At 58.1% G+C, this 27,276-nt stretch overlaps 1 protein-coding gene across 3 annotated transcripts; it reads right to left on the reverse strand.

Annotated features, from left to right (window-relative positions):
* Positions 1-1,343: 1,343 nt before the first annotated feature.
* TMCC2 (transmembrane and coiled-coil domain family 2) lies at positions 1,344-27,264 on the reverse strand. 3 transcript variants are annotated; one of them, XM_041470502.1, is made up of 5 exons: positions 27,051-27,264; positions 17,520-18,041; positions 3,509-4,443; positions 3,143-3,278; positions 1,344-2,526 (listed from the first exon to the last, which is right to left on the reverse strand). In XM_041470502.1, the coding sequence occupies exons 1-5, from the start codon at positions 27,216-27,218 to the stop codon at positions 2,215-2,217; spliced, it is 2,073 nt and encodes a 690-aa protein (XP_041326436.1). In that variant the 5' UTR covers positions 27,219-27,264; the 3' UTR covers positions 1,344-2,214. The 3 variants fall into 3 exon arrangements, with proteins under 3 accessions (XP_041326436.1, XP_041326437.1, XP_041326438.1); XM_041470503.1 differs by lacking the exons at positions 17,520-18,041; positions 27,051-27,264 and adding an exon at positions 14,024-14,708; XM_041470504.1 differs by lacking the exons at positions 17,520-18,041; positions 27,051-27,264 and adding an exon at positions 8,755-9,116.
* Between the last annotated feature and the right edge of the window lie 12 nt (positions 27,265-27,276).

Here is a 27,276-nt window from a genome sequence, read left to right on the forward strand (position 1 = left end):
CGGAGAATATCTTTCCCAGAGAATCTCTTTCCCAGAGAATCCCCTTCTTAGAGCATCCCCTTCCCACAGAAACCCCTTCCCGGAGCATTCCCTTCCCGGAGAATCCCTTTCCCAGAGAATCCCCTTCTCAGAGCATCCCCTTCCCACAGAAACCCCTTCCCGGAGCATTTCCTTCCCGGAGAATCCCCCTTTCAGAGCATCCCCTTCCCGGGGCATCCCCTTTCCACAGAATCCCCTTTCCGGAGCATCCACGCCCTTCCCGCACCCCCGCTCCTGGCAGAGGTCCCTCCCCGCAGCCCCTGCCCAGCACTGAGGTTTTTGCCCCATTTCCTGCCCCCGTGGCCGCGGGGCTCGCAGGGCTGGGGCAGCTGCAGCCCCGGGCTCCCGAGCTGGGCTCGGGCAGGGCACGGGGCCGAGCGGAGGGAATTTGGGAATTTAATTACTCACGGTTTTGTTCCTTTCGTGGGGTCAGGGCTGACCTGGTGCGGGATGCACCCGGCTGGGAAGAGGCAGAGGAGGGAATTCTGCTGGACCTGAGGTTGGGGCAGATTCCCCAGCTCTGAGCAAGCCCCCCTTGCTCTGGTGACCACTGAGTGACAGTTCCCAGGGGAGATGTGCCCTGGGTGTCACCTGCAGCAACCCTGGAGCTCCAGAGAGCCTCCAGAGAGCTCTGTCCCATCCCTACCTGTGCATCCCACCTGGACACAGCCCTGCTCCTGCCCTGGAGCTCCAGAGAGTGGGATGCACCCAGCTGGGAAGAGGCAGAGGAGGGAATTCTGCTGGACCTGAGGCTGGGGCAGATTCCCCAGCTCTGAGCAAGCCCCCTTGCTCTGGTGACCACTGAGTGACAGTTCCCGGGGGAGATGTGCCCTGGGTGTCACCTGCAGCAACCCTGGAGCTCCAGAGAGCCTCCAGAGAGCTCTGTCCCATCCCTACCTGTGCATCCCACCTGGGCACAGCCCTGCTCCTGCCCTGGAGCCTCCAGAGAGCTCTGTCCTGTCCTTACCTGTGCATCCCACCTGGCACAGCCCTGCTCCTCCCCTGGGAGCCATATCTTTGGGCTGAACCTTGTCTTTGCTATCAAACCTTTATCCCCTCCCAGCTGTTATGCTCAAGAGGGGACGCAGGAACCCCGACGTGAGGCCACAGCAGGGCTTGGCTCGGCCCTGGGAGCATGGAGGAGGTGGCAGAAGGACACTCAACCCTCCCAAATGTCCTGTGCCAGTCCTGGGAATCACCACTGAAAATGTTCAGGGCCAAATTCTCACCTGAGGCCAAGTTCAGGGTTTCAAAGCGAGTGGAGCAGCTGCTGTTTGCACCAGAGGAGGCCCTGACTGTGCAGGTATTTTATATATATATTTATATATATATGTGTGTGTATAGATATATTACATAAATATATAGGTATGAAATAATTTAAGAACCATCTGAGACAGCATGCTGTGCTCTGGGGCGGGGCTGGAGGGCAGCTGCTGCCCCTCCTGCCCCTGCCCCACCAGCTTTGATTCACAAATGGAAACAGAGTCTGGAATTAAATTAAAAACCGCACACACGCACACACACACGACACGGGGCAGAGGCTGGACGAGTCCAGGTGTCCCTGAAGAGATCGGATCAACTAAAGCCAAAGAGTTGGGAAGTCAGGGAATGAAACCAGCGCGGGGGGTGTGGTTTGTGCCGGTGCTGACTGCCCTGGGTGTGCCCAGCCCCGGGGGACAGCGGGGCTGTGGCAGAGGCTGGTGGGACGCGTGTCCTGCCGTGTTTGTCGTGGCCCTGCTGTCTCCATCTCCACCTGCTTTGCTTTCGCTCAGTCCCAGGACTTGTTTCCCACCTTGGCTGTCAAGGCTGAAAGGGACAATCCTGCCCCAATGAATCCCTCTCCTCTCCCTGCTGGAAGTTCTCCCAGAGCCAGGTTTGGTCCAGCTCAATCCTTCCCCACCAATTGAAGACCCCTGGAGAAGATCATCCTTCCCAGGGACTTCAGGACGACCTTCAAAAACCACCCAAAACCCCTTAGAAAAAGCCAGAAATCACTGGTGCCTTCCAAAACTCCTCCTTCCTTCCACCCTTCCCAAACATCCCAGAGGGATCCCAGATCCAAGAGACTGCCGTGGAGTGCTGGGAAAGCAGCCGAACCGAGCGCGTGGAGAAGGCTTTGGACCCTCATCCCCATCCCTCTCCTCGTCGGGAAACGAAACCCCGGGGGCTGGCGGATCAGCTGGGGAGCAGGACGTGCTCCAGGAAGTAGCTGATGGAGTCCCAGTGCTTCCAGAGGAAGAAGAGGAAGAGGACGAGCAGGGCGGTGCTGAGGATGCGCATGCGGGTCTTCATGAGCGGCGTGATGAAGTTGGCGATGGTGGAGACGAAGACGAGCAGCACGGCCATGAGGGCCAGGATGACGTTGATGAACTTGCCCAGCAGCGCCCGGGCGTTGGCGTTCTCCACGCCCTCCAGCTGCACCACCTGCTGCTGCTGCTGCTGCAGCTCCAGCTTGGTCACCCGCGTCAGGCACGACTCCACGGCCTCCTGCCAGGGGACAGCGGTGGTGGCGGCTCCAGGGCTGTCCCCTGAGGGATTCGGTGCCTCCCCGGTTTGCTGCTGCTGCTGTTGCTGGGGGGTTTTGTTCTGGCTGGGGGCTGGGGGGTGGCTCAAAGGGAATGTGGGGACTGTGCTGGCCCAAACGTGGCTTGTCACAGCCCGGTGCTGTGGGCACGCAGCTGGAGCAGAGCAGGGGACTCGCTGTGGTGTGGTGTGACAGTGACAGGACAAGGGGGAATGGAGGGCAGGGACAGAGAGGATCCAGGGAATGAATTCCTCCCTGTGACGAGGACCTGGGATGGAATTCCCAGAGAAGCTGTGGCTGTCCCCTCCCTGGAGCAACCTGGGATAGTGGGAGGTGTCCCTGCCCTGCCACGGATCATTTTTAAAGTTCCTTCCAACCCACACCAGTCTGGGATTCCCTGCTTTTGGGGACATGGTTTAGTCACCTGCCTCTTGCTGTGACAGCACCACAGGGAGAACCTCACCTGGAGGGTGCTGGGAGAAGGGATCCCACTGCCCCACCCTCCCTCCCAGCCCAGGGCCTGTCCCTCACCCCTGGCTGGAGGGAGCAGAGGGGTGCTGAGCCCTCCCGCAGCCCTACCTGGATGTCCCGTGCCCTCTCGTAGGACTGGTAGGCCACCTTCTCCTCCATGCTGGCCAGCTCCTGCTTCAGGTTGGTCATCTCGTTCTGGTGCAGCTCCGTCAGGTCGTTCAGCTGCTCCTCCAGGCGCTCGTACCTGCGCAGGGCAGCTGGGCTGGGACAGGTCCCCAAGGCCCCCCTGGCACTGGGGACACCACCCAGCCCCTCCCACCCTCCCCTGGTTACGGGAAAACCTCTCAAGATCCTCCATGGAGATCTGGCAGTGAGGAAGGCTGCGGCTCCCCGTGTCTCTTGGCTGGACAATCCCAGGAGGGCAGCTTGTGGTCCCCAAAGAGCCACCCTGGGTGACACCTCCCCTGGCCCTACCTGTAACGCTCCTCCTGCAGGCACTGGGTCATGTAGGTGTAATCCCGCTGCAGCTGGGCCTTCAGGTCCTCCATGGAGTCCTCCAGGTGCGACTGGCTGTCCTTGATCTCCCGCAGCTCCTCCAGGATGGTGTCGAAGCTGTTGTGGTGGCTGTCCAGCGTGTTGGACTTGGGGCTCCCCAAGCCGCCGGGCCCCGCGCCTGAGTTGCTGCCGCCGGCGGAGCCCGAGGTGGCACTGGAGCACTCGTCATCGCTGCCGTACTTGGGGCTGGACACCAGCGTGGCGCTGCCGCTCAGCGCCCGCGAGGCCTCCTCGGGGTGCCCGTCGTCCAGCGTGTCCTTCAGGTGCGCGATGTTGTCGGCGCTGCCGAACTTGTTGCGGATCAGGCTGGCGAACTCCCGCGGCTTGGACACCACGGCCGTGTGGGTGGCCTGGGAGAGCCCCGAGAGCCCCCCCTTGACCCCTTCCACCACGCCCCCGCTGAAGCCGCTGATGCTGGAGCGCACGTTGGCGCCCACATCCTTCAGCCCTTGGTGCATGTCCCGGAAAACATCCTTGGGCTGGCGGGTGGGGCCGTTCTGCTCGATCTCCTTCAGCTTCTTGTGGTAGTGCTCCAGCTTCTTGTGCAGCTGCGCGATGGTCTGCGCCGACTTCTGGTTCTTCTTCTCGAACACCTGCTTGATGCGCGACGCCTGCTGCTTGTCGGCGTTGTTGGCCAGCTTCAGGTACTCGGCCACGTTGTCATCCCGCGCCTCCTGCTCGATCTTGATCTGCTCCGTGATCTTGAGGATCTTCTGGTGCAGGTGCTCGATGGCGGCTTTGGTGCGCTGAGGGTCGGGGGTGCCATCGGGCACGTCCAGGCACACGGGGCCGTCGGTGTCGCCGTGCCCGGCGCCCGCGGGCAGGTTCAGGGCGGTCACGTCGCCCTTGTCCAGCTGGCGGGGAAGAAAAAGGAAGAGGGATGCTCAGGGGAGGGAGGAAAAACCCCAGGAGTGGGAGGGGACAGGAGGGAACCGGGCTGGGGATGCACGGGAGAGGCGGGGGAATAATTAACTGGAGAGGCTGGGGGAGTTTTCCGGTTGGTTGGAGATTTCCCAGCCACGCCAGCACTGCTGGAATCCCAGGAATACACCAGGTGACCCCCAGGGACACACCAGCTGATTCCAGGAACACACCAGTTGATCCCAATAACACATCAGCTGATCCCAGGGACACCCCAGGTGACCCCAGAACACACCAGTTGACCCCAGGCATGGCCCAGTTGATCCCAGGCATGCCCCAGTTGATCCCAGGGACACACCAGGTGACCCCAGGAAAACCCCAGGTGACCCCAGGAACACCCCAGGTGACCCCAGGAACACCCCAGTAAAAGAGCACAGCAGTTGCTCAACCCCCAGCTCCAGCTGGGGTTCAGGGCTGGATTCTCCCAGTGGAATTCAGCAAGGAGCAGCCACTGACTCTGCCTTTCCACCCTCACCTTGTGCACAGATGGGATTTCTCCAGCCAGGCAGGAAAAAGGAGTGAGGAAACCCAGGATTCGTCACCAAATCTCTCCCCAAACCAGCCCAGAGCACAAGGATTGAGCAGCCTGGAGGTATTTCAGTCCTGCTTTCAGTCAGGACACATCCCAAAGTTGTCCAGCCCAAGAGGAACTGCCCTAATCCCAATTGTTGGGAGGCTGGGGACAGCTCCTGCTCCCAGAGCTGCAGGTGCAGGCACTCCTCTGCTTTTCCAAGCTCCCTCACCTGGCAGTGCCAAGCTCCTCTTGCAAACACCAGCTGCCACCGCAGGAAATTCGGACAAATGCCAAAATTCCATTTTACAGATGGCAAAACTGGAGCTTTGGGAGAGGAAATCGCTCGCATGAAGCCACATTTGCAGAGCCTGGACTGCGACCCAGGCCCTGCCTCGTGCTCTCTAACCTGGACGTGCTGCTTGGCCAGTTGGGAAAAAATAAATAAATTTTAAAATCCCTAAATCTTCCCAGTTGCTGGGTTTTATATGCAGATTCTTATGCAAAACCTTCCTGGTTGTGTAAATGGCTCCTGGCTTCTAATTAAGAGCTGCTTGAAAGTTAAATACTCTTGGCAGACCTGAATAATTTCTCATTTCCATCCCACTTTCCCCGAGTGACCCTTTAATAGGGATAAAGCTGTGGGATCACTGCTTGGGAGTGTGTTATCACCAGGAAACGCAGGGGGGAAGAGGGAGCAATGTTCTCTCAAGATGCTGCTTGGGAACAATCCCATCTGGAGCAGGGGCTTGGAAAAGCCAGAGCCCTCCTGTTATTCCCCTCCATCTCCTTTTTTCCCCTTGTTTAATCCAGAGCCCTCCTGTAACTCCCCTCCATCTCCTTTTGCCCCCTTTTTAAGCCAAAGCCGTCCTGTTATTCCCCTCCATCTCCTTTTTCCCCCTGTTTAAGCCAGAGCTCTCCTGTTATTCCCCTCCGTCTCCTTTTTTCCCGTTTTTTTGCATCCTGCTGGGAGTCTGGGGCTGTTGAGATTTCATCTCAGCCTCCCCCCAAGACACTCCCCAAATCTTTTCCTGTCTCCTCACTGCAGCAGTGGTGCTGGGATGGAGCAAGGGCTGGAGGGTGGGAGCAAAAGGCCAACCCCAGCTGGATTGACTCTGTCTGGAGCGGCAGTTTTCTTAAAAATAAAAATGAAGTCATAACAAACTTGCGGTTTTCAGACCCCACTTCCAGGCTATTTTTAGGCTGGGCCCTCCACGGAGGGTTTTGCTTTGGTTTCTTATCACGAGGCAGAAATTAGAAACAGCAGGAAACAGACTTTTTGCCCAGATGTGCAATTCTCTGGACAGAAAAGGGAAAAAGTGACCGTGGCAAAGGAAAAGGCAGCTCTGGAGAGGCCCAAAGGGGAAACACCCGCTGGGGAGGGGAGGAGAAAAGTTGCTCAAACTCTGTTTCCAAAGAGGGAGTTGCCCTCTGCAAAGCCAATCTTTTGGATTGGAAAGAGAGGTTTAAATGGGGTTTTGGGAAGGAATTCCTGGCTGTGAGTGGGATGAGATGAAATTCCCAGAGAATCTGTGGCTGCCCCATCCCTAAAAGTGTCCAAGGCTGGGTTGGAGCAGCCTGGGATGCTGAAAGGTGTCCCTGCCCATGGCAGGGGTGGCACTGGATGGGTTTTATGGTTCCTCCTAACCCAAACCAGTCTGGAATTCCATGATTTATCCACAGGATTCCATCTGGGATGGGCAGGGAACAGCGTTGGGCTGAAACCCTGCCATGCTGGGGAAGGCACATCAGGTTCTTGCTTTGAAAACACCCCCTCAAAAAACACAATGTGCATCCCTGGAGCATTAACAGGCCCTGCCTGCTAAATCCCAGCAACTGTGCAGGGGATTAAAGGGGGGGATTAGGAAAAGCCACACTTTCCCTACATGCAGCAAACCTGCTGGTAGGCACCAGATGAAAGGAAATTTACCCTGATGCAAACCCTGTTTTCCAGAGCTTGTTTTCCAGGCGGGCTGGGAGGGCAGAGCCGGTGTGGGATGCGGGAGGAATGCAGGACGAGGGGAGGGAAATCATTCTTATCAACAGAGCTGAGCCCAGCAGAGCTGAGATCTGCAAAAGGCTGGGGCTGAGGGGCACGCAGCGCTCACGGGGACACAGCTGTGCTCTGCTGGGATACTGGGGGCTGCAGCTGAGAGCTGAGCCCGGGGGGCAGCTGAGCAGCTGGGGATGTCACCCCAGCTTGGGGATGTCACCCCAGCTTGGGGATGTCCCCTCAGCTTGGGGATGTCCCCTCAGCTTGGGGATGTCACCTCAGCCCGGGGATGTCACTCCAGCTTGGGGATGTCACCACAGCTCAGGGCTGTCCCCTCAGCCTGCGGATGTCACCCCAGTTTGGGGATGTCACCACAGCTCAGGGCTGTGTCCCCTAGGTCAGGGCTGTCACCCTAGCTGAGGGCTGTCCCCCAGCTCAGGGCTGTCTCTTCAGCTTGGGGATGTCCCCTTAGCTTGGGGATGTCTCCCAGCTCAGGGCTGTGTCCCCTAGGTCAGGGCTGTTACCCCATCTCAGGGCTGTCTCCCTAGCTTGGGAATGTCACCCCAACTTGTGGCTGTGTCCCCACTCAGGGCTGTGTCCCAGAGTTTTGTCCCCAGCTTGGAGCCGTCCCCTCAACTCTAGGCTGTGTCCCCCACCTCAGGGCTGTGTCCCCCACCTCGGGGCCACGTCCCCAGCTCAAGGCAGTCACCCCCAGCTCAGGGCTGTGTCCCCAGGCTCGGGGCCGTGGCTGTCCCAGCACATCCACGCCTGGCTTTAACCCCATTCTTAAGGAATTGCACAATTATTGCAAAGTTCAGAGCAGCACTCTGGGGGCGCTGACATCACCCCCTGAATTATTCTGTTTTCTGTGCCCTGGACACGCCGGGGATGAGCTGTTGCTGTGTCCAACCCGAGCAAGGACATTCCCTACAAAGTATCACTGTGATTCCTGCCTGGAATCCATCCCGGGGACAACACAGCCCTGGGAAGGACCATGTGCACCTTCCAGCCGGGAAAAAACAAGAACCAGTGCCAGTGATGCCAAATCCAGGGCAGATCCAGGGAGCTGCTGCCCTGATCTGTCAGCCCCCCCGCACAAGTGTCACCCTGCCTGGGGCACTTGGTGGCCCTGCAATGCCACCAGGGAGAGGCCACGGCCAGCACAGAATGCAGGCGTGTGCTGGACGTGGGGAGGGGGATTTTGGGGCAGTTATTTCATGTGGACCCCGTTGCTCAGAGCACTTTTCCAGCACAGCATCCCCTGCGCCAGTCACTGCCTGGTGTCACTGGGGACACCACGAGCGTCCTGTCCCTGTCCCCACACGGGCTCCCAGCCCTGTGCCTCCCCGAGCTGAGCTGCTATTCCCACCAGACCCAGCCCAGGTGTTGAAAATAGCAGCAGGAGCCCTGACTCACAATTCCCACCCTCCCTCCGAGCCCGCGGCAGCGCCCGGGGCCGGCAGCGCCGTGTGCCCCCCTGTGCCACCCCTGGATGGGCACAACGGGCTGGCAGCAGCTCCCTGCACTCCTTCCCCAGCCTGACAATAATTTTCCTTACATAATGCAGGGATTAACGTTCAGCCTTCCAGCTGCAGCAGTTTCCCACCCGGCACGGGAGGCGCTGGGGGGGTTTCGCTCTCTGCTTTCATTCCCTGAGGAACGGAGGAACCGAAACCCCCCGTGGGTCTCTCTGCCCATCACCATCACCTCACCCGAACCCCAAAAGCTGCCAGGACCTACCTCCATGGCGGGCAGGGCTGGGGTGCCCCAGGGCTAGTTGGCGTGGGCTGCCCGGCCGTGTCCCCGCCGTGTCCCCAAGGCTGGCAGCGCTGCCATGGCAGGATTCCCGGCTAGGGAAGGCAGCAGCGGATGGCAGCGAGGTTTTGGGGGAGCAGCAGGGAGAGAGGAGGAGGAGAAGCCTCTGGAAGACCCTGTCAGGGCTGGCCCCGCGTTCCCGGAGCGCTCCCGGAGCGTTCCCGGAGCGCTCCCCGCGCTTCCCGGCGCGCAGGGACGGAGGCGCTCGCTCCGGCGGGATTGCCGACTCAGGAAATCTGCCCGAGCTGTTTACAGCTCCCAGCGAGCCGAGCTTTCAGGGCTGTAATGCAAAACCCCCCCTCGTCCCCGTGCCGGGATATTCACACGCCTCCAGCCCCATACGCTGCCTGTGCCCTGACGCAGGAGGTCGGGACGGGCTCTTGTCATCTGCTGTGTCACACAGAGGGACAGGAAAGGCTGGGAAAGGCAGGGGGAGGCATCCAGAAAGGAAAAACGCGAGTGGAAACAGTCGGGGGAAAAAAAAATCCCGTCATTGAGCGAGGAGAGGGAGTTAAAAACCGGGAATGAGCCACCCGTGCCAGCACCGGGAGGTGTCTTGGATCAGGACCTGGATCTGTCCCTGTCACCCCATGAGAGCGGGGGTGGCACTGACCCCATTCTGCCACGGGAGAACACACCCGCCACCAAAACCATCGTCCCCTTCCAGCCCAGCTCCCATCCATCCCCACCGCACAGGGAAACCTGGAAATTCCAGATTCCCTGGAAATTCCACCCCAAACCCCGCCGTGCTTACCGTGCTGCGCTCAGCCGTGCCAGGGCAGGGCAAGGACAGGGCACAGCTTCCTGCGGGTGCCACACGGAGCCGCGGGGACCGGGCGGTGACACCGCAGAGCTGCCCCCGGGGCCGGGAGGTGACACCGAGCTGCCCCCGGGGGTGGCACCGGCAGGAGCTCCTCTCCTCCCGGGTGGGCAGGGGCTGCTCCTGGCCCATCCCTGGGTGCCAGGGGGACACGGGACAGCCGGTCCAGCCCCGTGGGTGCCTCTGGTGTGACCAGGGCTGGTCAGCTTGGCTCTGGCCTCTGCCATAGCATCACTTCTGCTTTTAGCACAGCAGGCAGAGGTCACTTCCCATGGCTCTTGTGCTGCCTCAGCAGGGCAGGAGAATCAGCCAGCTGCACAGGACCCGGTGGAAAGCACCCTTCCTGCTTGCCAGTTCCCTCTTGAAGGGGCTGGGGCTGGCCCTAGAGCCCTGCTGCTTCCCCCCGTGGTTTTTGGGGCTGGGAAGTGAGTGGCTCACCCATCCCAGGGGGAACCACGATGTCCCCCACAGCCCCTGCCAGCTCACAAACCCTGTTCCTGGCCTTGGGGAAAGATGGAGGAGCAGGAATTTCCCAGAGGAGGCTGGTGGAGTGAGGACTGATAAAGGCTGGGATGTTCAGGAAGAGCCAGCACAGGCAGGCTGCTGCAAGGAGCCCTGGAGAGCATTTCTGGGACTTACTGAGGTGCTCAGCTGCTGGATTCCCAGGAGAACACCTGCTCCCAGTTCCCCAGCACGAGGGAAAGGGTAACAAATCTCTGCAAACAACCAAGAGCCTCGCTGCTGAATGGCCCAGGGTTAACAAATCACTGCAAACAACAAAATCGTAGCTGCTGAACGGCCCAGCCGAGCCAGGCAGAGCAGTGGGGCAGCATCTCCCCTCCCAAGGGCACAAACTCCCTTCTACAGCATGCAAAACCCCTCCTGGCATGGGAAAAAAGGGAATTCTGCAAGGGAATTACCCAAGAGGTTGGTGTCACACTCCCCATCACCCTTCCCCCCAGCTGCTGTTTTTCAGGCCTGACTGTATGAGGCAAATTTAGAAATAAATGCCAGCTCCCAGGCAAAGAAAACCCCTGGATTTCCCACAAAATCATGGCAGATTTGGTGTGTTCTGTGCTGGGCAGGGCAGGGTCCAGCTGCAAAGCCTTGGTCTGGGCACCAGGAGGATCCCCTTGTGCTGCCACACGAATATGAGGCAGGTTTGGGGCTTGGGCTTGGCTTTGCCTAGGGCTGGGCTTAGCACAGAGAAGCAGGAATTAAAACCAGCAGGAAAACCCTCCTTGACTGGGCTGGGAAAACTGCAGATGGGTTACTGGGATGCTGCTGCAGGTGGAGATCTGCCCAACCCACTGCTCCTCAGCATCCCACTCCCGAGTGGATTTGGTGTCTGCAGCAAGCGGCCTCTGGGCCTCCTCCTGCAGGTCCCACCCTGCTGCTCACCCTGCACATCCCTAATCCCTGCCTGGAAAGGAGAGCAGGGAAGGGGGAATACTCACAAAGCCACCCAGCAGAGGATTTAGGAGCAGTGTCCTCTTGCCAGGGCAGGGTTTGGGAGGGCGGCTCCTGCAGAGCTGTGGATCCTCTCCCTCCCCCGTGGCCGAGGAGCCCCAGGGGCACAGGGTGGGCAGAGAGGCTCCAAGAAGGAGCAGCACAGGCTGGAGGGGAGCAGGGACAGCATGGAATGCCATGGGGCCGATCCCAAACTGTGCCAGGAGAACAAACGGCACCGCCAAGCGCTGCCGGGCACTTCCCAAAGGGAACAAACAAACAAACAAACAAACAGCCACCACTGCTCCCGGTCCCCAGCATGGCTGGGACACTGCCACCACCCCACGGGGCTCAGGGCACTCGAGAAGTGCAGTGGTACAGATGGAAAGATCCCAGGATTATCCCTTGGGAAGCTCCGGGATCTCCGTGCCCACGTGGAACCTGGCATTTCCTAATTGCACACCACATCCCCCAAGCTGGGCCCGTCCCTCGTGCCCTGGGCTTGTAGGGACAGCTCTGAAGGGACAATTCAGCGAACAACCCTCATGGGTGAAGCCATTCAGGGCCCTGCCTACGCTTGGAGAATATTTGGAAAAATTCCCACTGTTGTTTTGGCCGAAGGGAGTGACCCTGACACAGCATTAACCCACCCAGCAGCTCAGCACCTCCAGCAGGGCTTGTGCAGCCAGGGGGGATTTTTGGGAGCTTCTTCACGGAGGATTTGAGAGGGAAGCAGGGAGAGGCCGAGCCACAACCCCAGCCAGGTGAGGAGCCACAAACAGGACCCTCATCCAGACTCTGGAACCAAACCCTGCTCCCAGCCCAGAGCAGCAGGGGTGACCCGGAGAGATCACGGCATGGACACAAACCCTGCACCCCAAATCCTGCCCTGCACCCTGGGCATCCACCCCCAAATCCCCCGGGATCGCGGCGCTGCCTGCCGGGAGCTGCTGGTGGGCTGCAATCAACAGCCATATGTCACCGAGGCTGAGAACACCATGTCTTCATGAGGGGTGAATCAGTAGCAGAGTCTGATATTCTTCTCCTCCTGAATTAATTAAGCAGCAATCTCGGGTGTCTTTGTCTTTCCAGCTATTATCTGCTCATTCCAGAGCGCTCATCCCGACGGGAGTGAGGGAAGGAGCTCCCAGCACCAGCCTTGCCTCGCAGACTCATCCCCTGCCACACGTGGGGAGTGGGAGCTCACCTGGACTCTCACACCTCCAATTCCAGTTCAGGAACCCCAAACACCCACCAAAACCCCCTCAAAATCCCTGGCATTTGTAGGGTCTCTGCTCCCCAGCTCACCCCTTGGGATCCAGGGATGTCCCAGGGGCTGGGGGGGTGCAGGGGGGGCAGCTTTACACCACTCCCTCTGTTCCCTTTGGCTGTTTCACCTTCTTCTCTACGATTTTAGCCCCTGGGAAGGAGGGGAGGATATGCCAGAAATCCTCCCCAAACTCATGGATGGGCTGGCTCTGCATTCAGGCCAGGGAAACTGAGGCAGCAAGCGAGGGAAAGCTCCTGCCTGGGGAAATTCTGACCGGGGTAAGATGTGGGGCCAATCCTCACAGAGCCCCTGTCCCAGATGATGACTGAGCCCGGGTAACCGGAGCTGTAGGAGGGAGAAACCACATCCTCCCACAGGAACCAGCGGCAGCTGCACGCCAGGAGGGCAGGAGGGAGCCGGGGCCGAGCTGCACAGGGGACACGAACCTTCCCTGACATCCCTGAGCCACCCCACAGCCTCCCGGCCACCCCAAACCCCTCTGTCCCCACGGGGCACGGCCACCCCGGGCTGGGTGCTCGGGAACTCCGGGTTTCTCCCGGTAATCCGTCTGGCCCCGATATAGCCACTGACCCGGGGGGAAGCTAAATTTAGCGGGATGAATCCCGCCCTGTGTCCCGAGGGCTGATGCCCTTGAGGCAGCACAGCGGCAGGGCTGGGGCTGCAGGGACAGGTCCCCCCCAGGACACTGGGGACACTCTCCTGGGACGGCGACAGGGACACGGAGAGAGGAGTTTGGAGCAGGGAACGCACTTTTGGGTCGTGATCCCATAAAAACGGGTGGCTCACAGCTAGGACCGGCGGCAGGAAGCCCCCCCTGCCTCCCCCGTGCCCCCAGGGCCTCACAGGAGAAGCATCTGCTCGGGGAGGGGCACGGAGCGGGGACACGGCCAGCGGTGGCAGCTGGCGCTGTCACTTGCCGAGGGACACGGAGGGCAGCGAGCCCCACGGGGTCCGGCCCCTCGCCACCCTCGGGGGACGCTCGGCGGGTCCAGACCGGGCTGAGAACCCGCACTGGTGACACTTGTGACGGGGCCAGTCCTAGGGGACGCGGGGAGAAGGCGGCCGGGAGCACGGCTGGACAGACAGACAGAGGGACGGACGGACGGACGGAGGGAAGGAGAGAGGGAGGGAGGGACGGACGGAGAGACAGAGAGAGAGGGAGGGAGGGGGAGAGAGAGAGAGAGAGAGGGAGGGAGGGAGGGAGGGAGGGACAGAGAGAGGAACGGACGGAGAGAGGGACGGACGGAGAGAGGGAGGGATAGACGGACCGACGGACGGAAAGAGGAACGGACGGAGGGAGGGAGGGATGGAGGGACAGGGGGACGGAGAGACAGAGGGACAGACAGACGGACAAACGGGCGGAGGGAGAGAGGGAGAGACAGACGGACAGACAGACGGACAAACGGACGGACGGAGAGAGGGACGGGCGGAGAGAGGGAGGGGGGATGGGGGGACGGAGAGACGGACGGACGGGGAGAGGGACGGAGAGACGGACAGACAGACGGACAAACGGAGAGAGGGACGGGCGGACAAACGGCCGGCCGGCCGGCCCCGCCGCGGTAACGCCGCCCTCTAACGGGCACCGGCCCCGCCGCTGCCCCCGCGGGGTCCCGCCGCCCCCGGCCGGGGCTCACCTGCACGTGGACCATGCCGCCGTCCCCGCAGTCCGTGCAGCTCCCCGGCAGCGCCAGGCACAGCACCCCGCGCCCGCCCCGCTCCAGCTCCGGCCGCCCCGCCGGGGACCGCGGCCCCCCGGGGGTGATGTGCCCCGCCAGCACCGGCTGAGCCCCGGCCCCGGGGGCTGCGGGGACCCCCCCGGCCGCCGCTGCCGCCGCCGGGGCCTCGCTGGGCGCTGCGGCCGCTAATTCCCGTGCGCCCGCCTCTGCCTGGCGGGTCACCAGCAGGAGATTAGGGAGATCAGGAGAAAGCTCCCCGGCACGCTCCCGGCGCCGTGCTGCTGCCTCCCCCGGCCCCGGCAGTGCCGCTGTCGCACTGTCACACGTGCCGCCAGCACGGCCGCGCGGCGAGCACCGGCACCGGCTGTACGAACCAAACGGGCCAGGCTGGGGCAAACCGCCCTCCGTGCCGGTGTTTGGGATGAGCGGATGATCCCGGACCTGGGAAAGGAGCTCCTCCAGCTCGGAGCTTTGTGGGACACAAGGGAGAGCAGATTTTCGGGATGCAGGGATGATCCCGACCCTGGGGAAGGAGCTCTTCCAGCTCAGAGGTCCATGGGACACATGGCAGAGAGGATCTTTGGGAAGCAGGGATGTTCCTGGACTCCAGGAAAGACCTCCCAGACCTACGTGGGACACAAGGGACAGGGGATTTTTGGGATGCAGGGATGCTCCCAGCCCCGGGGAAGGAGCTCCTCCAGCCAGGAGCTCCGTGGTACACACGGAGAGAGGATTTTTGGGATGCAGGGAGCTCCCGCCCTGGGGAAGGAGCTCCTCCAGCCAGGAGCTCCGTGGTACACACGGAGAGAGGATTTTTGGGATGCAGGGGTGCTCCCAGCCCTGGGGAAGGAGCTCCTTCCAGCTCTGTGCCTGCAAAGCAGAGGCAGCCCCGTGGCTTTTGGAGCACAGAGGCAACCAAACCCCGGTTCCCTGTTGCCAGGAGGAGCCTGGGCATTCCCGGCTCATCCCAAACTCACCGGCACAAGGTGGGAACAGGGAGGGGGGTGGAGGGCTGGGGAGAGGGAAAATCACAAATACCTGACCTGCAAAGGAAGGTTTGTCCCCAGTGTGGGAACCCCAGGTGGGGTGACCCCTTGGCAGTGCTCCTTTTGGGGTGAGCCACAAGCCCCAGCCAGAGCTGGCAAACAGCACCAAATTCCCAGGCTGTGCCATGGTCCCACTGAGCCCCTCAGGCTGCTCCTGTGGGGAATTAGGGGGTGCAGGGGGAGGAATTTTGTGTGCCAGGGTCAACGGGGTGAGGAACTAGTGTAGGAAAAGGGAAGGCAGAACTGCAGGAACTTAATTAACCAAACAAGAAAAATTAAAAGGAAAGAAAAAAAATCACCAATAGCTGTTCAAAAAGCACTTGCTGAGACTGAGCAATCCCACGAGGGACCCATCCAGCATCTGCTCCTCATGGAAGGGGTGGAAAACTCAGCATGGAATTCATGGGGAGGGTGGGAATGTCTCTTTCCCAGGAGCCCCGTGCATCCCGTGGGGCTTCCAAAGGGATGGGGAACAGGGAGGAGGTGCCACATCCCTGGGGACAAGGCAGGGGTGACGCCAGCCCCCCCTCTGGAGCCCATCCCTGAGGAAAAGGAGCTGCTTTGCTGCAGGCAGGAGGCTCAGGGCTTCCTGAGGGCTCCTGGAAAAACAATCCGGCTCGGGAATATCGCGGGGCTCGTGTTTCTCTAAATAAGTTATTTTTCCACTGCCTCACAAAGGTGTTGTCTCTCTTCTTATTACTCTTTGTGTCATATGCAGTTAATTATTCATCCACTTTCTGGGCTGCTCTGGGAGTGGACAGGGATCTGCTCTGGATGCTTCTGTTCCAGTGGGGTCGAGGTTTTGGCCATAATCCCAGTGGGATTGGGATCCTGGCAAGGCAGTGACGCAGACCATGCCCCAGAGGAGGCCACGAGGGAGAAATTTTGGCTGCAGAAGCTCAAATGAACAACCTGATGCTCCTCATCACTTGGTGACATTCCAGAAGGGAAGAGCAGGGACAGCCAGGGAAGGATTGGGGTGTCCTGATTTGGGGAGAGGAGATTTTGGGCAGCTCCTTGGAAAGCTGCTGACACAGTGACATTTTTTTCCTTGGCACCACATTCCTGTGCTCCTGTCGGAGCCTGCCTGGCCATCTCCCCATGCTGAGCTTTTCCAATCCACTGCTGGTGCTCTCAGGTGAATTAAAAACACAAAAAGAAGGATTGAATTAAAAACACAAAAAGAAAGATCCTCATTTCCCTGAGAGCCACTTCAGGCTGTGGAACCCCCCACAGCTCCGAAGATGAAGGGGAGAAGCCAACAGGGAAAATCCCCCCAGCTCCCAGAGCACCTCTCAGCGCCTGTCCCTTGAACTCAGCGTGTGCTAATTGGGCTGGTGCATAATTAATGGCACTAAACACTAGATGGAAACACTATCCTGCCCATCAGCCCGGCACGGACTGGCTTCAAAATCACTTGGGATGGAACCAAATCGCAGCTGCCAGGCTGAGCCCAGAGGTGCCTTTGGACCCCCCCATCCCATGGGAACAGGGTCGTGCCAGGGCCTTTTGAATCCCTCAAATCCCACCCTGGGAATTGTGTCCCTGCCTTCAGTTCCCCGTGAGTAGCCTCAATTCCAGCAGCTCCAGGTTCCCAAGGGCTGCCACCACTGTTTGGTGCCACCAGCACTGCCCTGAGGGACAGCCCCATCCCAAGGGAATTTTGGGGTGCCCTGGCTCCCCACTCTGTTCTCATGCTCCCTAACCCAAGTGCAGCCACGGAATCCTGGGATCACTGAGGCTGGAAAATCCCTCTGGGATCATCGAGTCCAGGCTGTGCCCGACCCCCACCCTGAGCACTCAGTGCCAACTCCAGGTGATGCCTGCAGGGATGGGTACTCCAAACCACCTGGGCAGCCCCTTAAAGCCCTTTCCAGGAGGAAATTCCTGCTGATGTCCAACCTGAGCCTCCTGAGATACAGATCAAGGTGATGTCCCCTTACCCTGTCACTGTGGGAGCAAAGCCTGACCCCACTACCTGCACCCCACCTGGGACTTGTGCAGAACCCCAAAACCCTCCAGAGCCTTCAGCACAACCCCTCCAAGGCGCTCCATCCCTACCTTATCCGCCAGCCCCTCACTATCCTTGGCCAGCAGGTAGACAGCCCCGCTCTCAGCCAGCAGGATGGCCGTGTCCGTGGTGGACAATGACCTGGGAGCAAAGCCTGAGGGACCCCACTGCCTGCATCCCATCAGGGACTTGTGCAGAACCCCAAAACCCCTCCAGAGCCTCCTTTCCTCCAGCCCAACCCCTCCAGGCGCTCCATCCCTACCTCATCCGCCAGCCCCTCACTGTGGGATCAAAGCCTGACCAACACCACTGCCTGCACCCCACCAGGGATTTGATCAGAACCCCAAAACCCCTCCAGAGCCTTCAGCACAACCCCTCCAAGGCGCTCCATCCCTACCTTATCCGCCAGCCCCTCGCTGTCCTCGGCCAGCAGGTAGACAGCCCCGCTCTCGGCCAGCAGGATGGCCGTGTCCGTGGTGGACGACGACCTGGGCCTGCCCTGGTGCTGATGCAGGATGGCCGTGAGGCCGCTGTCCTGGGGGGCTTTGCGGCCCAGGTGGGGGCTCCCCTTCTGGGGCTCCAGCGAGCCGCTCTTGGCGCGGCGGCTGCCGCTGTGCAGGCTGGTGCCGCGCTTGATGGACGGGCGCGAGCGGATCTGCTGCAGCACGCGGTTGAAGGCGGTGGGCCGGGCGGGGAGGTCGTGCAGGGACACGGCGTAGGACACGCGGTGCATCTCCGGGGAACGCTCCTTCTCGTCCGGGGACTCGTGGTCAGAGGCGCCGTGGGGGGCTGCGGGCGGCCCCGGGGGCCCCGGGTCCTGCGAGCTCGGCTGCTCGCGCTCCCGCGAGCGCCGGCGGCTGTGGAAAAGGTGCTTGAGGCCGTGGCTGAACATGGAGCCCTCGGAGAGCTGCTGGATTTTCTGTGGGAGAAGAGAGGGATGGGGGCTGTTAATTGAGGGGATGGGTGCTGTTAATTAATTGAGGGAATGGGTGCTGTTTGTTAATTTAGGGAATGGGTGCTGTTTGTTAATTTAGGGAGTGGGTGCTGTTAATTGAGAATGTTAATTTAGGGAAAGGGTGCTGTTAATTTAGGGAATGGGTGCTGTTAATTGAGGGAGTTAATCCAGGGAATGGGCACTGTTAGTCGACGAAATGGGTGCTGTTTGTTAATTGAGGGAATGGGTGCTGTTAATCAAGGGAATGAGTGCTGTTAATTGAGGGTGTTAATTTAGGGAATGGGTGCTGTTAATTGAGGGAATGGATAAATATTGGAAATACTAAGTATTAGTACTTGGAACTACTAAATATTAATGGAGGTATTGGAAATACTAAGTATTAGCAGAACTATCGGAAATACTAAATATGAATATTTGGAAATACTAAATATTAATGGAAATATTGGAAATACTAAGTATTAGTGGCCTCAGCCATGGACCAAGAGCCACACAAGCTCCAGCAAGGATCAGGGTTTTTTTCCCTGTGACACTTTCCATGGGATGAACCAGCCCTGTGCCACCAAACCCATTCCAAACAGGGCAGCCACTGGTTTCCAGCAGGGAATGGGGACAGTCACTGCCCTGAGCATTCCCAGCTCTCCCTCTCCAGAGGCTGCATCCCACATTCCCAGGAAACAATCCCTGGGACTCGGGGTGGCAGCTGGCCATGGGGAAATCATGAATATGGATGGTGGAACAGATCCTGCTCCTGATTATGGCCAGGGCAGCCTGGCCAGGGTTCTGGAAATCCAGGGTTCCACTGGAACCTGGCCAGGGTTTTGGAAATCTGGGGTTCCACTGGAACCTGGCCAGGGTTCTTCCCTGCAGCCGCTGGAAATTCGGGGTTCCCTTGGAAATCTGGGTTTCCACTGGAAATCCAGGGTTCCTCTGGAAATTCAGGGTTCCACTGGAACTCCCAGATTTGCAGCCCAGGAGATTTTGGCCCCGTGCCCTCCACATCCCCTGTGTGAGGAGAATCGTGGAGCGAAATTTTCCAGCATTTCCAAATTCCAAATTCCAGCATTTCCAAAGGGCTCAGAGCATCCTCAGAGCCCCCGTGGCACAAAGTTGGGATTTTGGAAAAGCTGAGGTGTTCCAGACACGATCTCCAGGAGCTGCAGACAGAGGAGGAGCTCATGGCCATACAGAACGGGCTCCTTCCCCTAAAATCCCAGACAAATCCAAACCCAGCCCTCTCAGCACACCTGGAACACTGACAAGGAATCAGCAAAGGGATCCTGTGTCCCCAAACTCTGCAGAGAAAGCTTTTCACCCTTCCCTGAGCCACTCACAATGCAAATCTCCATCCTTTTAGGCTCTTCCTAGGAAATATATAATAAATCTCCAGTGCTGAATCGCTTCTTGGGGAAATAACAATTTAAATTTTATTCTATTTATAGAGTCTCTATGGAAACAGAGGCAGCATTTGAGAGGTAAGAGCTCCAAACCCCCAGATTCCTCCCATGGAGGGCACGGCCAGAGCTGCACAAGGCCCAGGTGAAAAGAAAGAGTCAACTCCCTTAAAGCCTTCAGGAAAATAATTTGTGAGATGGACTTCCCAATCTTGAATGATCTTCTGCAGAAAGATACAATTTCAGTTCTCATTTCACATTGTTTTTGATAAATTTAGTTCTGCTGGTGAACTTGCCTGAGCTGAACATCTTTAATATTCTTTAATATTACTTCTGTGAAAGTTCTTATATAAAATACTGACTAAGTTAAAAGATTAGTTGTCTCCAATTACTTCCACTGCTTTCTTTATTTAGAAAATTTATTAGAAATTGTTACAAAGTGGCACTTGAATTTCTTTTCAGCCAGAGCTGCAGAAAGTCCAAGTGAAAAGAAACAACCAACTCCCCTCCCCAGGGAGACGAAAACAAACTAAAAACGGAGCTGGCAGGAAAGATTTTGGGAGCCAGATGCCCTCAGGGCTTCTCCATCCAACAGCTCCAACTGAGCAAAATTCACCTTTTCAAACAAACTCCCCTCAGGCCCTTTCCAAGTTTTCCTGAAAGAGGCTTTCAGGGTCTGGGCAGGCACGGGATCTGCATGAAAAAAACCAAATTTTCATGGGAAAAAAAAAAAAAAGAGGGAAGCAAGGAGGGATCCCAGCTCTGTTTGTCCAGGCTGGAACCCACTGAATTCCAGCTCTGGGTTTGTCTGCTTTCAGGAGCTGTGAGTGGTGGCCACAAACAAGTCTCGTGCTGCTGTACAAGCTCTGTTTTCTCATGTTTTCCCAGGATATTCCTGCACTTCCAAAGCAGAGGCATTTTCCTGGCACAGCACCACTCATGGCTCAGAGCAGAGGCTATTTTGGAACAGCCATTGCTTACTAACCACGGCAATGGACACAGATTAATTTCTCAGCGTGGACAGCTGTAAAACACCGGGGTGAATCCAAAAATATCTTTATTTCTTTGGACTTTCTCATCCAGGCTCTGCTGCTTGGTGGTGGGGACTTGTTTTCATGGACTCCAAAGCCATGCTCCAGCTCCCACTGCACTGAGGACAGCTGGAAAAATCCCATTTTAGCCCAAACCAGGGTATCTTGCAGGAAAACTGGGACTTGGATGTCAGTTTTGCCTTGCTCTTTGGCAATGCCCTTGCCCAGCTGTGCCAGGCTCTGCAGGCTGGTTTCCCTGCTGCTGCCACCCAGCCTGAACCCTCCCGGCTCCTCTCTGAACCCTCCCCTGACACCCAAACCCCTTCCTCGGCTGGCAGGACACACGAGGAGAGGATCTGGTTGCCACGACCTCCCAGCACGGCCCCAAGCTGAGAAATCCTGCTCAACTGTTGGGATTATTAATTATTTATTCATCTCCAGCCCGCCCAGAGGCTCCAGCCAAGGCTCTGCAGCTCTTCGGAACGTACAAACATAGGGGAAGGGTCTCATCCCTTCCCACCTTACCCCATTCCATATTTTAGGCATGAGGGGAAGTCTCATCCCTTCCCCTTCATCCCATTCCAGATTTAAAGTCTCACCCCTTCCCACCCCATCCCATTACAGATTTTAGGGCACGGGGGAAGTATCATCAATTTGCACCCCATCCCATTCCAGATTTAAAGTCTCATCCCTTCCCACCCCATCCCATTACAGATTTTAGGGCAGATTTAAAGTCTCATCCCTTCCCACCCCATCCCATTCCAGATTTAAAGTCTCATCCCTTCCCACCCTACCCCATTCCAGATTTTAGGGCACACAGGGAAGGCCACAGCCCCCACACAGCAGCAGGATCCCAGCAGATCCTGCTCATCCCTGTGTGGGTTTTCCATTCCTGCTGCTCCATTTCCAGCTGATTCTCCTCTGGCAGCACCAAGGGGCTCCTGCCACCGCCGAGCCCCCTCCAGCCAGGCTGGGGACAGCGTCAGAGCTGTCCCCAAGGGGTGACAACCAGCCCAGCTCGGCCCCTTCTCCCACAGCATCCCAAGCTCCCGCTGCCACAAACGCCAAGGAAAACGCCTGGATGTTCCCAAATGGCAAATCAGGCACTCCCCCACAGCCGCCGCTCCCGCGGGCACAGCCGAGAGCAGCAGCATGTGACAAACGTGACTCACGCGGGGCAGGGCAGCGCCAGAGCGAGCGGCAGCGCAGCGCTCCCGGGAGCGCTCCGGGATAACGGGATGTGTGCCTAGGTGTGGGAATGGCCCGGGATAACGGGATGTGTGCCCAGGTGTGGGAATGGCCCGGGATAGCGGGATGTGTGCCCGCTGTGGGAATGGTCCGGGATAACGGGATGTGTGCCCAGGTGTGGGAATGGTCCGGGATAATGGGATGTGTGCCCACTGTGGGAATGGTCCGGGAATAGCAGAATTCCCTGCCCAGGCATGGGAATGCTCTGGAATAATGGGATGTGTGCCCAGGTGTGGGGAATAACAGGGGATTCACTGCCCAGGTGTGGCAATGGTCTGGGATAACGGGATGTGTGCCCAGGTGTGGGAATGCTCTGGGATAACAGGATTCCCTGCCGAGGTGTGCAGATCCCTGTGTGCTCCAATCACAGGTGCCATCTGCAGGGTGACACCTCTGCTGCCAGCTGTGCCAGCTGTGGCTCACATGGCCTCTGCCACAGCTGTCACCTCTGCTCACCGAAATTAATGAATCAGAACTAAACAGAAATGTGCCGCAGGGTTTGGAACTGGGACCTTCCTGAAGGAAAGTCCTGCATGCCCTGGGTGGGCGCTGAATCCCACCCGGGGGTCTCCAACCCCACATCCATCCCTTCCTAGCAGGAGTGCTCCAAAAAAAGAAACCAAAATAAAAATGTATTAAAGCATAAAATAAAATATTAATAATATAGAAATATAAAGTTAATATAGTGTATAGAATAATATATAAAATATTTAAAAATATATAAATAAATACATTATAATTAGATAATTATAATAATTATATTATATATTATTTTATTATAATTTTAATAAAATATATTAAAATATAATAATATAAAATTTATATTATTATATTATATATAATATAGAAAATAATATAATATACTAAAATTAAAAAAAATATAGTAATGAAATAAAATAATATATAAATATATATTATATAATTAATATATAACAATATATAAATTAAATAATATATAAAATAATATATTATATATAAAGATAATATATAATGATATATAAAATAAAAAATATATAAAGTAATACATATAATATATAAAACAATATATAACAATAAAAAATAATATATAAAATCATATATGACGATATATATAAATAATGTATAATAACATATAAATACAAAAAATAACGTGAGGAATTGGAGGTTAATGCTCCACCCTGCCCCTGCAGCCCCTCCTGTGGTGGGACCTCCCCCTGTCCTTCATCTCCCCCCTCCTCAGGAGAAGCTTTTTGCCCGTGGGTGTGGGGCTGGGAACAGGGGAGAGCTGGGGCCAAGGCCTCTGGATTCCTGCTGCTCTTGGATTTTGGGTTCTGGAGCCAGGAAAACCAAAACTGTGAACATGGAGATGGGAACAGGGTCAGGGTTCAGCTCTGGGCTGGATCAGAGTGCTGGCGAAAAACTGAAATCCAGGGAAAATGGAGAGCCAGGGAAAACCAACAGAGATCCAGGGAAAACAGAGAGCCAGGGAAAATCAACAGAAATCCAGGGAAAACAGAGAGAGCCAGGGAAAACACATCCAGGGAAAACAGAAATCCAGGGAAAACCAACGGAGACCCAGGGAAAACTGAGAGAGCCAGGGAAAACCAGCAAAAAAACAGGGGAAACAGAGATCCAGGGAAAACCAACAGAGAGCCAGGGAAAACAGAGATCCAGAGAAAACCAGCAAAAAACCAGGGAAAACAGCGAGCCAGGGAAAACGAGATCCATGGAAAACAGAGAGCCAGGGAAAACAGAGTGCCAGGGAGAAGACATCCAGGGAAAACAGAAATCCAGGGAAAGCCCTTGGCTCAGGAGAAGTGTCAGTTTTGGATGCAGGGTTTTGGATGGATCCCATCACTCCTGCAGCAATCCCCGCCACCAAGGCGTTCCTGAGCACAGCTGTCACACACCAGCCTTGCTCCCTGCCAGAGTTCATTTCTCCCCTCATTTCCCCAGCGGAGCCCTCGGTGTCAGCAGAGGAGCCGGGCTGGGGAGGGAGAGCGGCCGCGGGTCTGCCGGGGGCTGCAGGTGACACCTGGCAGGCTGCTGTGTGCAGAGTGCCACCTCACACCCACCCCAGCTGGCAGCCAAGAGCTTACTGTGATCCTGCCCCGTGCACGGGGACAGGACAGGGACAGGAATCCCTGATCCTGCCCCATCCATGGGGACAGGAATCCCTGATCCTGCCCCATCCATGGGGACAGGAATCTCTGATCCTTCCCCATCCATAGGGACAGGAATCTCTGATCCTTCATCATCCACAAGGACAGGAATCTCTGATCCTGCTCCATCCATGGGGACAGGAATCTCTGATCCTGCTCCATCCATGGGGACAGGACAGGGACAGGAGTCTCTGATCCTTCCCCATGCACAAGGACAGGAATCTCTGATGCTTCCCCATCCACAGGGACAGCAATCTGGATTTTTGGAGCAGGGACAGCAGGACCAGCTTGAACCTACCCCACCAGCAGGGGGTTTGGAGGTTTGGGGCAGGAAGACCCAGATTAATTAACAATTTATTAATTTATTAACTGGTGGTGGCCGTGGCACAGTGCCCGCTGTGCTGTGGCAGCTGCGGGCAGCAGCCAGCCCCAGCTTTCCCTTCCTTCTGCCCGGTTTGAGGATTTATTTTAATTAATTGCTGAGCTCCAAACGCATTAAAGGTGAGCACTGGCAGCAAACCTGCAGGAAGGGAGCACAGGCAGCTCGATAAAATCAATGGGATTTATTTGGCCTGGGATGCTGCTGCTGGATGAGGCTGTGGAGCTCCAGCTCCGGGTGGGATGTGCCAGCCCTGGAATGTTTGGGGTGCTGGGCACAGCCATGGGAAGCTGCAGCTCCCTTTGGCCAACACTCCCATCCCTTTCTGAGCCTCTGTGCCCCAGGTGGGATGGGGAAAGGACAGGGAGAAACACCTTGGATGTGCCAAGCAGGGCCCTGAGCTCCACTTCCTCATGGATCATGGAATTATGGAATCAGAAAATCATGGAATGGCTTGGCTGGGAAGGGATCTTAAACCTCATCCAGTTCCACCCCCTGCTGGGGTGGGCAGGGACACTTCCCATTGTCCCTTTTGCTCCAGACTCCATCCAGCCTGGCCTTGGACACATCCTCATGGATCATGGAATTAGGGAATCACAAAATCACGGAATGATTTGGCTGGGAAGGGACCTTAAACCTCATCCAGTTCTGTGCTGGGATGGGCAGGGACAGCTCCCACTGTCCCTGCTGCTCCAAACCCTGTCCAGCCTGGCCTTGCACACATCCTCATGGATCACGGAATTAGGGAATCACAAAATCACGGAATGATTTGGCTGGGAAGGGACCTTAAACCTCATCCAGTTCTACCCACGGTCCCTGCTGCTCCAAACCCTGTCCAGCCTGGCCTTGGACACTGCAGGGATCCAGGGACAGCCCCAGCTGCTCTGGGATAACCGTGCCACCCTCCCACCCCAGGGATGTGCCCGGCCCTGGCTCCTCCAGCTGATTTTGGGGCAGCAGCAAAGCCACAGCAGCCTCAGGACCTGCCGGGCCACCGAGGGAAGGCCCCACGTGTCACCTCCAGCAGCCACGGGGCTCCTGGTGCCCAAAGCAGCCGAGTTTTCCCCTGGGAACAGGGATTTGATGTCCTGGCTGCGTTCTGGCTGAGCCTGGCAGTGCCATCGGCTCCCTCGTGACCTTGGCCACGCCGGTGACACCGTCAGGGCCACCGGGGCTGCCACACCGAGGGGCTGCATCCTGCATCCCACGGCTGAGCAGGGACACTTCCCACTTTTTCCAGGGCTTTTTGAAAGCACCACCGTGGGTGGCACCCGTCCCACCACGGGGTGCCTCTGATCCCGCTCTGCCCACGGCATTCCTACGCCTGCACACCCCGAATTCCACGCTGGGAATTCACCAATAAAACCCTGTTGAGCCGCTGGGAGTCGGAGCTGCTTTTTTTCCCAAAGCCAGGGGAATTGTGTGCCGGGTTTCAGGCCGGATCCCCGCTCCGGGATGGGCTCTGTGCCTCCCGCAGCGCCGCAGTGCCCGGGATTTGTTTTCCTCCTCCAGCGGCCCGGCAGGAGCAGCCTCGGGGCCATTTCCACACCGTCACTCCCGCTGCCGCAGCCCCGGATCCTCCTGGATCCTCCCGGAGCATCCTCCCCATATCCCCCCGGATCCTCCTGGACCATTCTCCCCGGATCCTCCCGGAGCATCCTCTCCATATCCCCCCAGATCCTCCTAGATCCCCCCAGATCCTCCTGGACCATCCTCTCCATGTCCCTCCGGATCCTCCTGGATCCCCCCGGATCCTCCTGGACCATTCTCCCCGGATCCTCCCGGAGCATCCCCACGGATCCTCCCGGAGCATTCCCCCCATATCCTCCGGGATCCTCCCGGAGCATCCCCCCACAGATCCTCCTGGATCCTCCCGGACCATTCCCCGCCCGGATCCTCCCGGAGCATCCTCCCCATATCCCCCTGGATCCTCCTGGATCTCCACTCGGATCTTCCCGGAGCATCACCCCCACATTCCCCCGCATCCTCCTGGAGCATCCCCCCACGGATCCTCCCGGAGCATCCCCCCGACACTCCCGGCAGGGATTTCCCGGGATCTGCGCAGCCCCTCTGCAGCGGGGCAGCCCCCAGCGCCCGGGATTTCTCCATCCCAGGAGAATCCCAATCCCAGGAGCGTCCCCACTGCAGGACCAGCCCCATCCCGACCCTAGGAGCAGCCGCATCTCAGGGGGATCCTATTCCAGCAATTCCCCATCCCAGGAGTGTCTCCATCCCTGGAGCATCCTCATCCAGTAAGATCCCCGGAACAGGAACCGTCCCCATCTCAGCAGCATCCTAATCCCAGCAGGATCTCTGCTGATAGGACCATCCCCAGTCCAGGAGCACCCCAGTCCAAGGGTCTCTTCCCCCGGAGTACCCCATTCCCAAGATCATCCCATTCCCAGGATTATCCCAATCCAGGGGCACCCCAATCCAGGGGTCTCCTCCTCCGGGAGCACCCCATATCCAGGATTACCCCATTCCAGGAGCACCCCAATCCGGGAGCACCCTGTTCCCAGGGGTCTCCTCCCCCTGGAGCACCCCATTCCCAGGATGATCCCATTCCCAGGGTTACCCCATTCCCGGAGCGCCCCTGCCCCGCAGCCATCCCGCATTCTCCAAGGTCACACCTGTAGGACCGAGGGGATGGCGGCACCCCCGAGCTCCATCGCTCCGGTGACCCCGCCGGGCTCTCCCCAGCCCGGCCAGCACCGGGATCCCCCCGCCGATCCCACGGGATTTTCCCGTCCCCCGTGTCCCACCGGGACGCTCCCGCCGCTCACCTTCAGGTCGGGGGGCTTGGAGCGCGGCGGCGCCGGGACAGCGCCCGCCTCGGGGGCCGCCGCCGCCTCGCCGGCCTTGCCCTCCATCACGCCGTGACCGGGCGACTCCCCCGCGGCGCCGGGATCCTCCTCGGGCTGCTGCAGCTCGTCCGAGCGGCACCGCTTCATCCCGGGAGCGCCGTGCCCGCGGTGCCGGCGGCGGGGGGCGCCTACGGCCGCGGTGCCG

The sequence above is a fragment of the Pyrgilauda ruficollis genome, unplaced genomic scaffold (genome assembly GCF_017590135.1).
Source record: "Pyrgilauda ruficollis isolate IOZ18807 unplaced genomic scaffold, ASM1759013v1 scaffold247, whole genome shotgun sequence".
Lineage (NCBI taxonomy): Eukaryota > Metazoa > Chordata > Aves > Passeriformes > Passeridae > Pyrgilauda > Pyrgilauda ruficollis.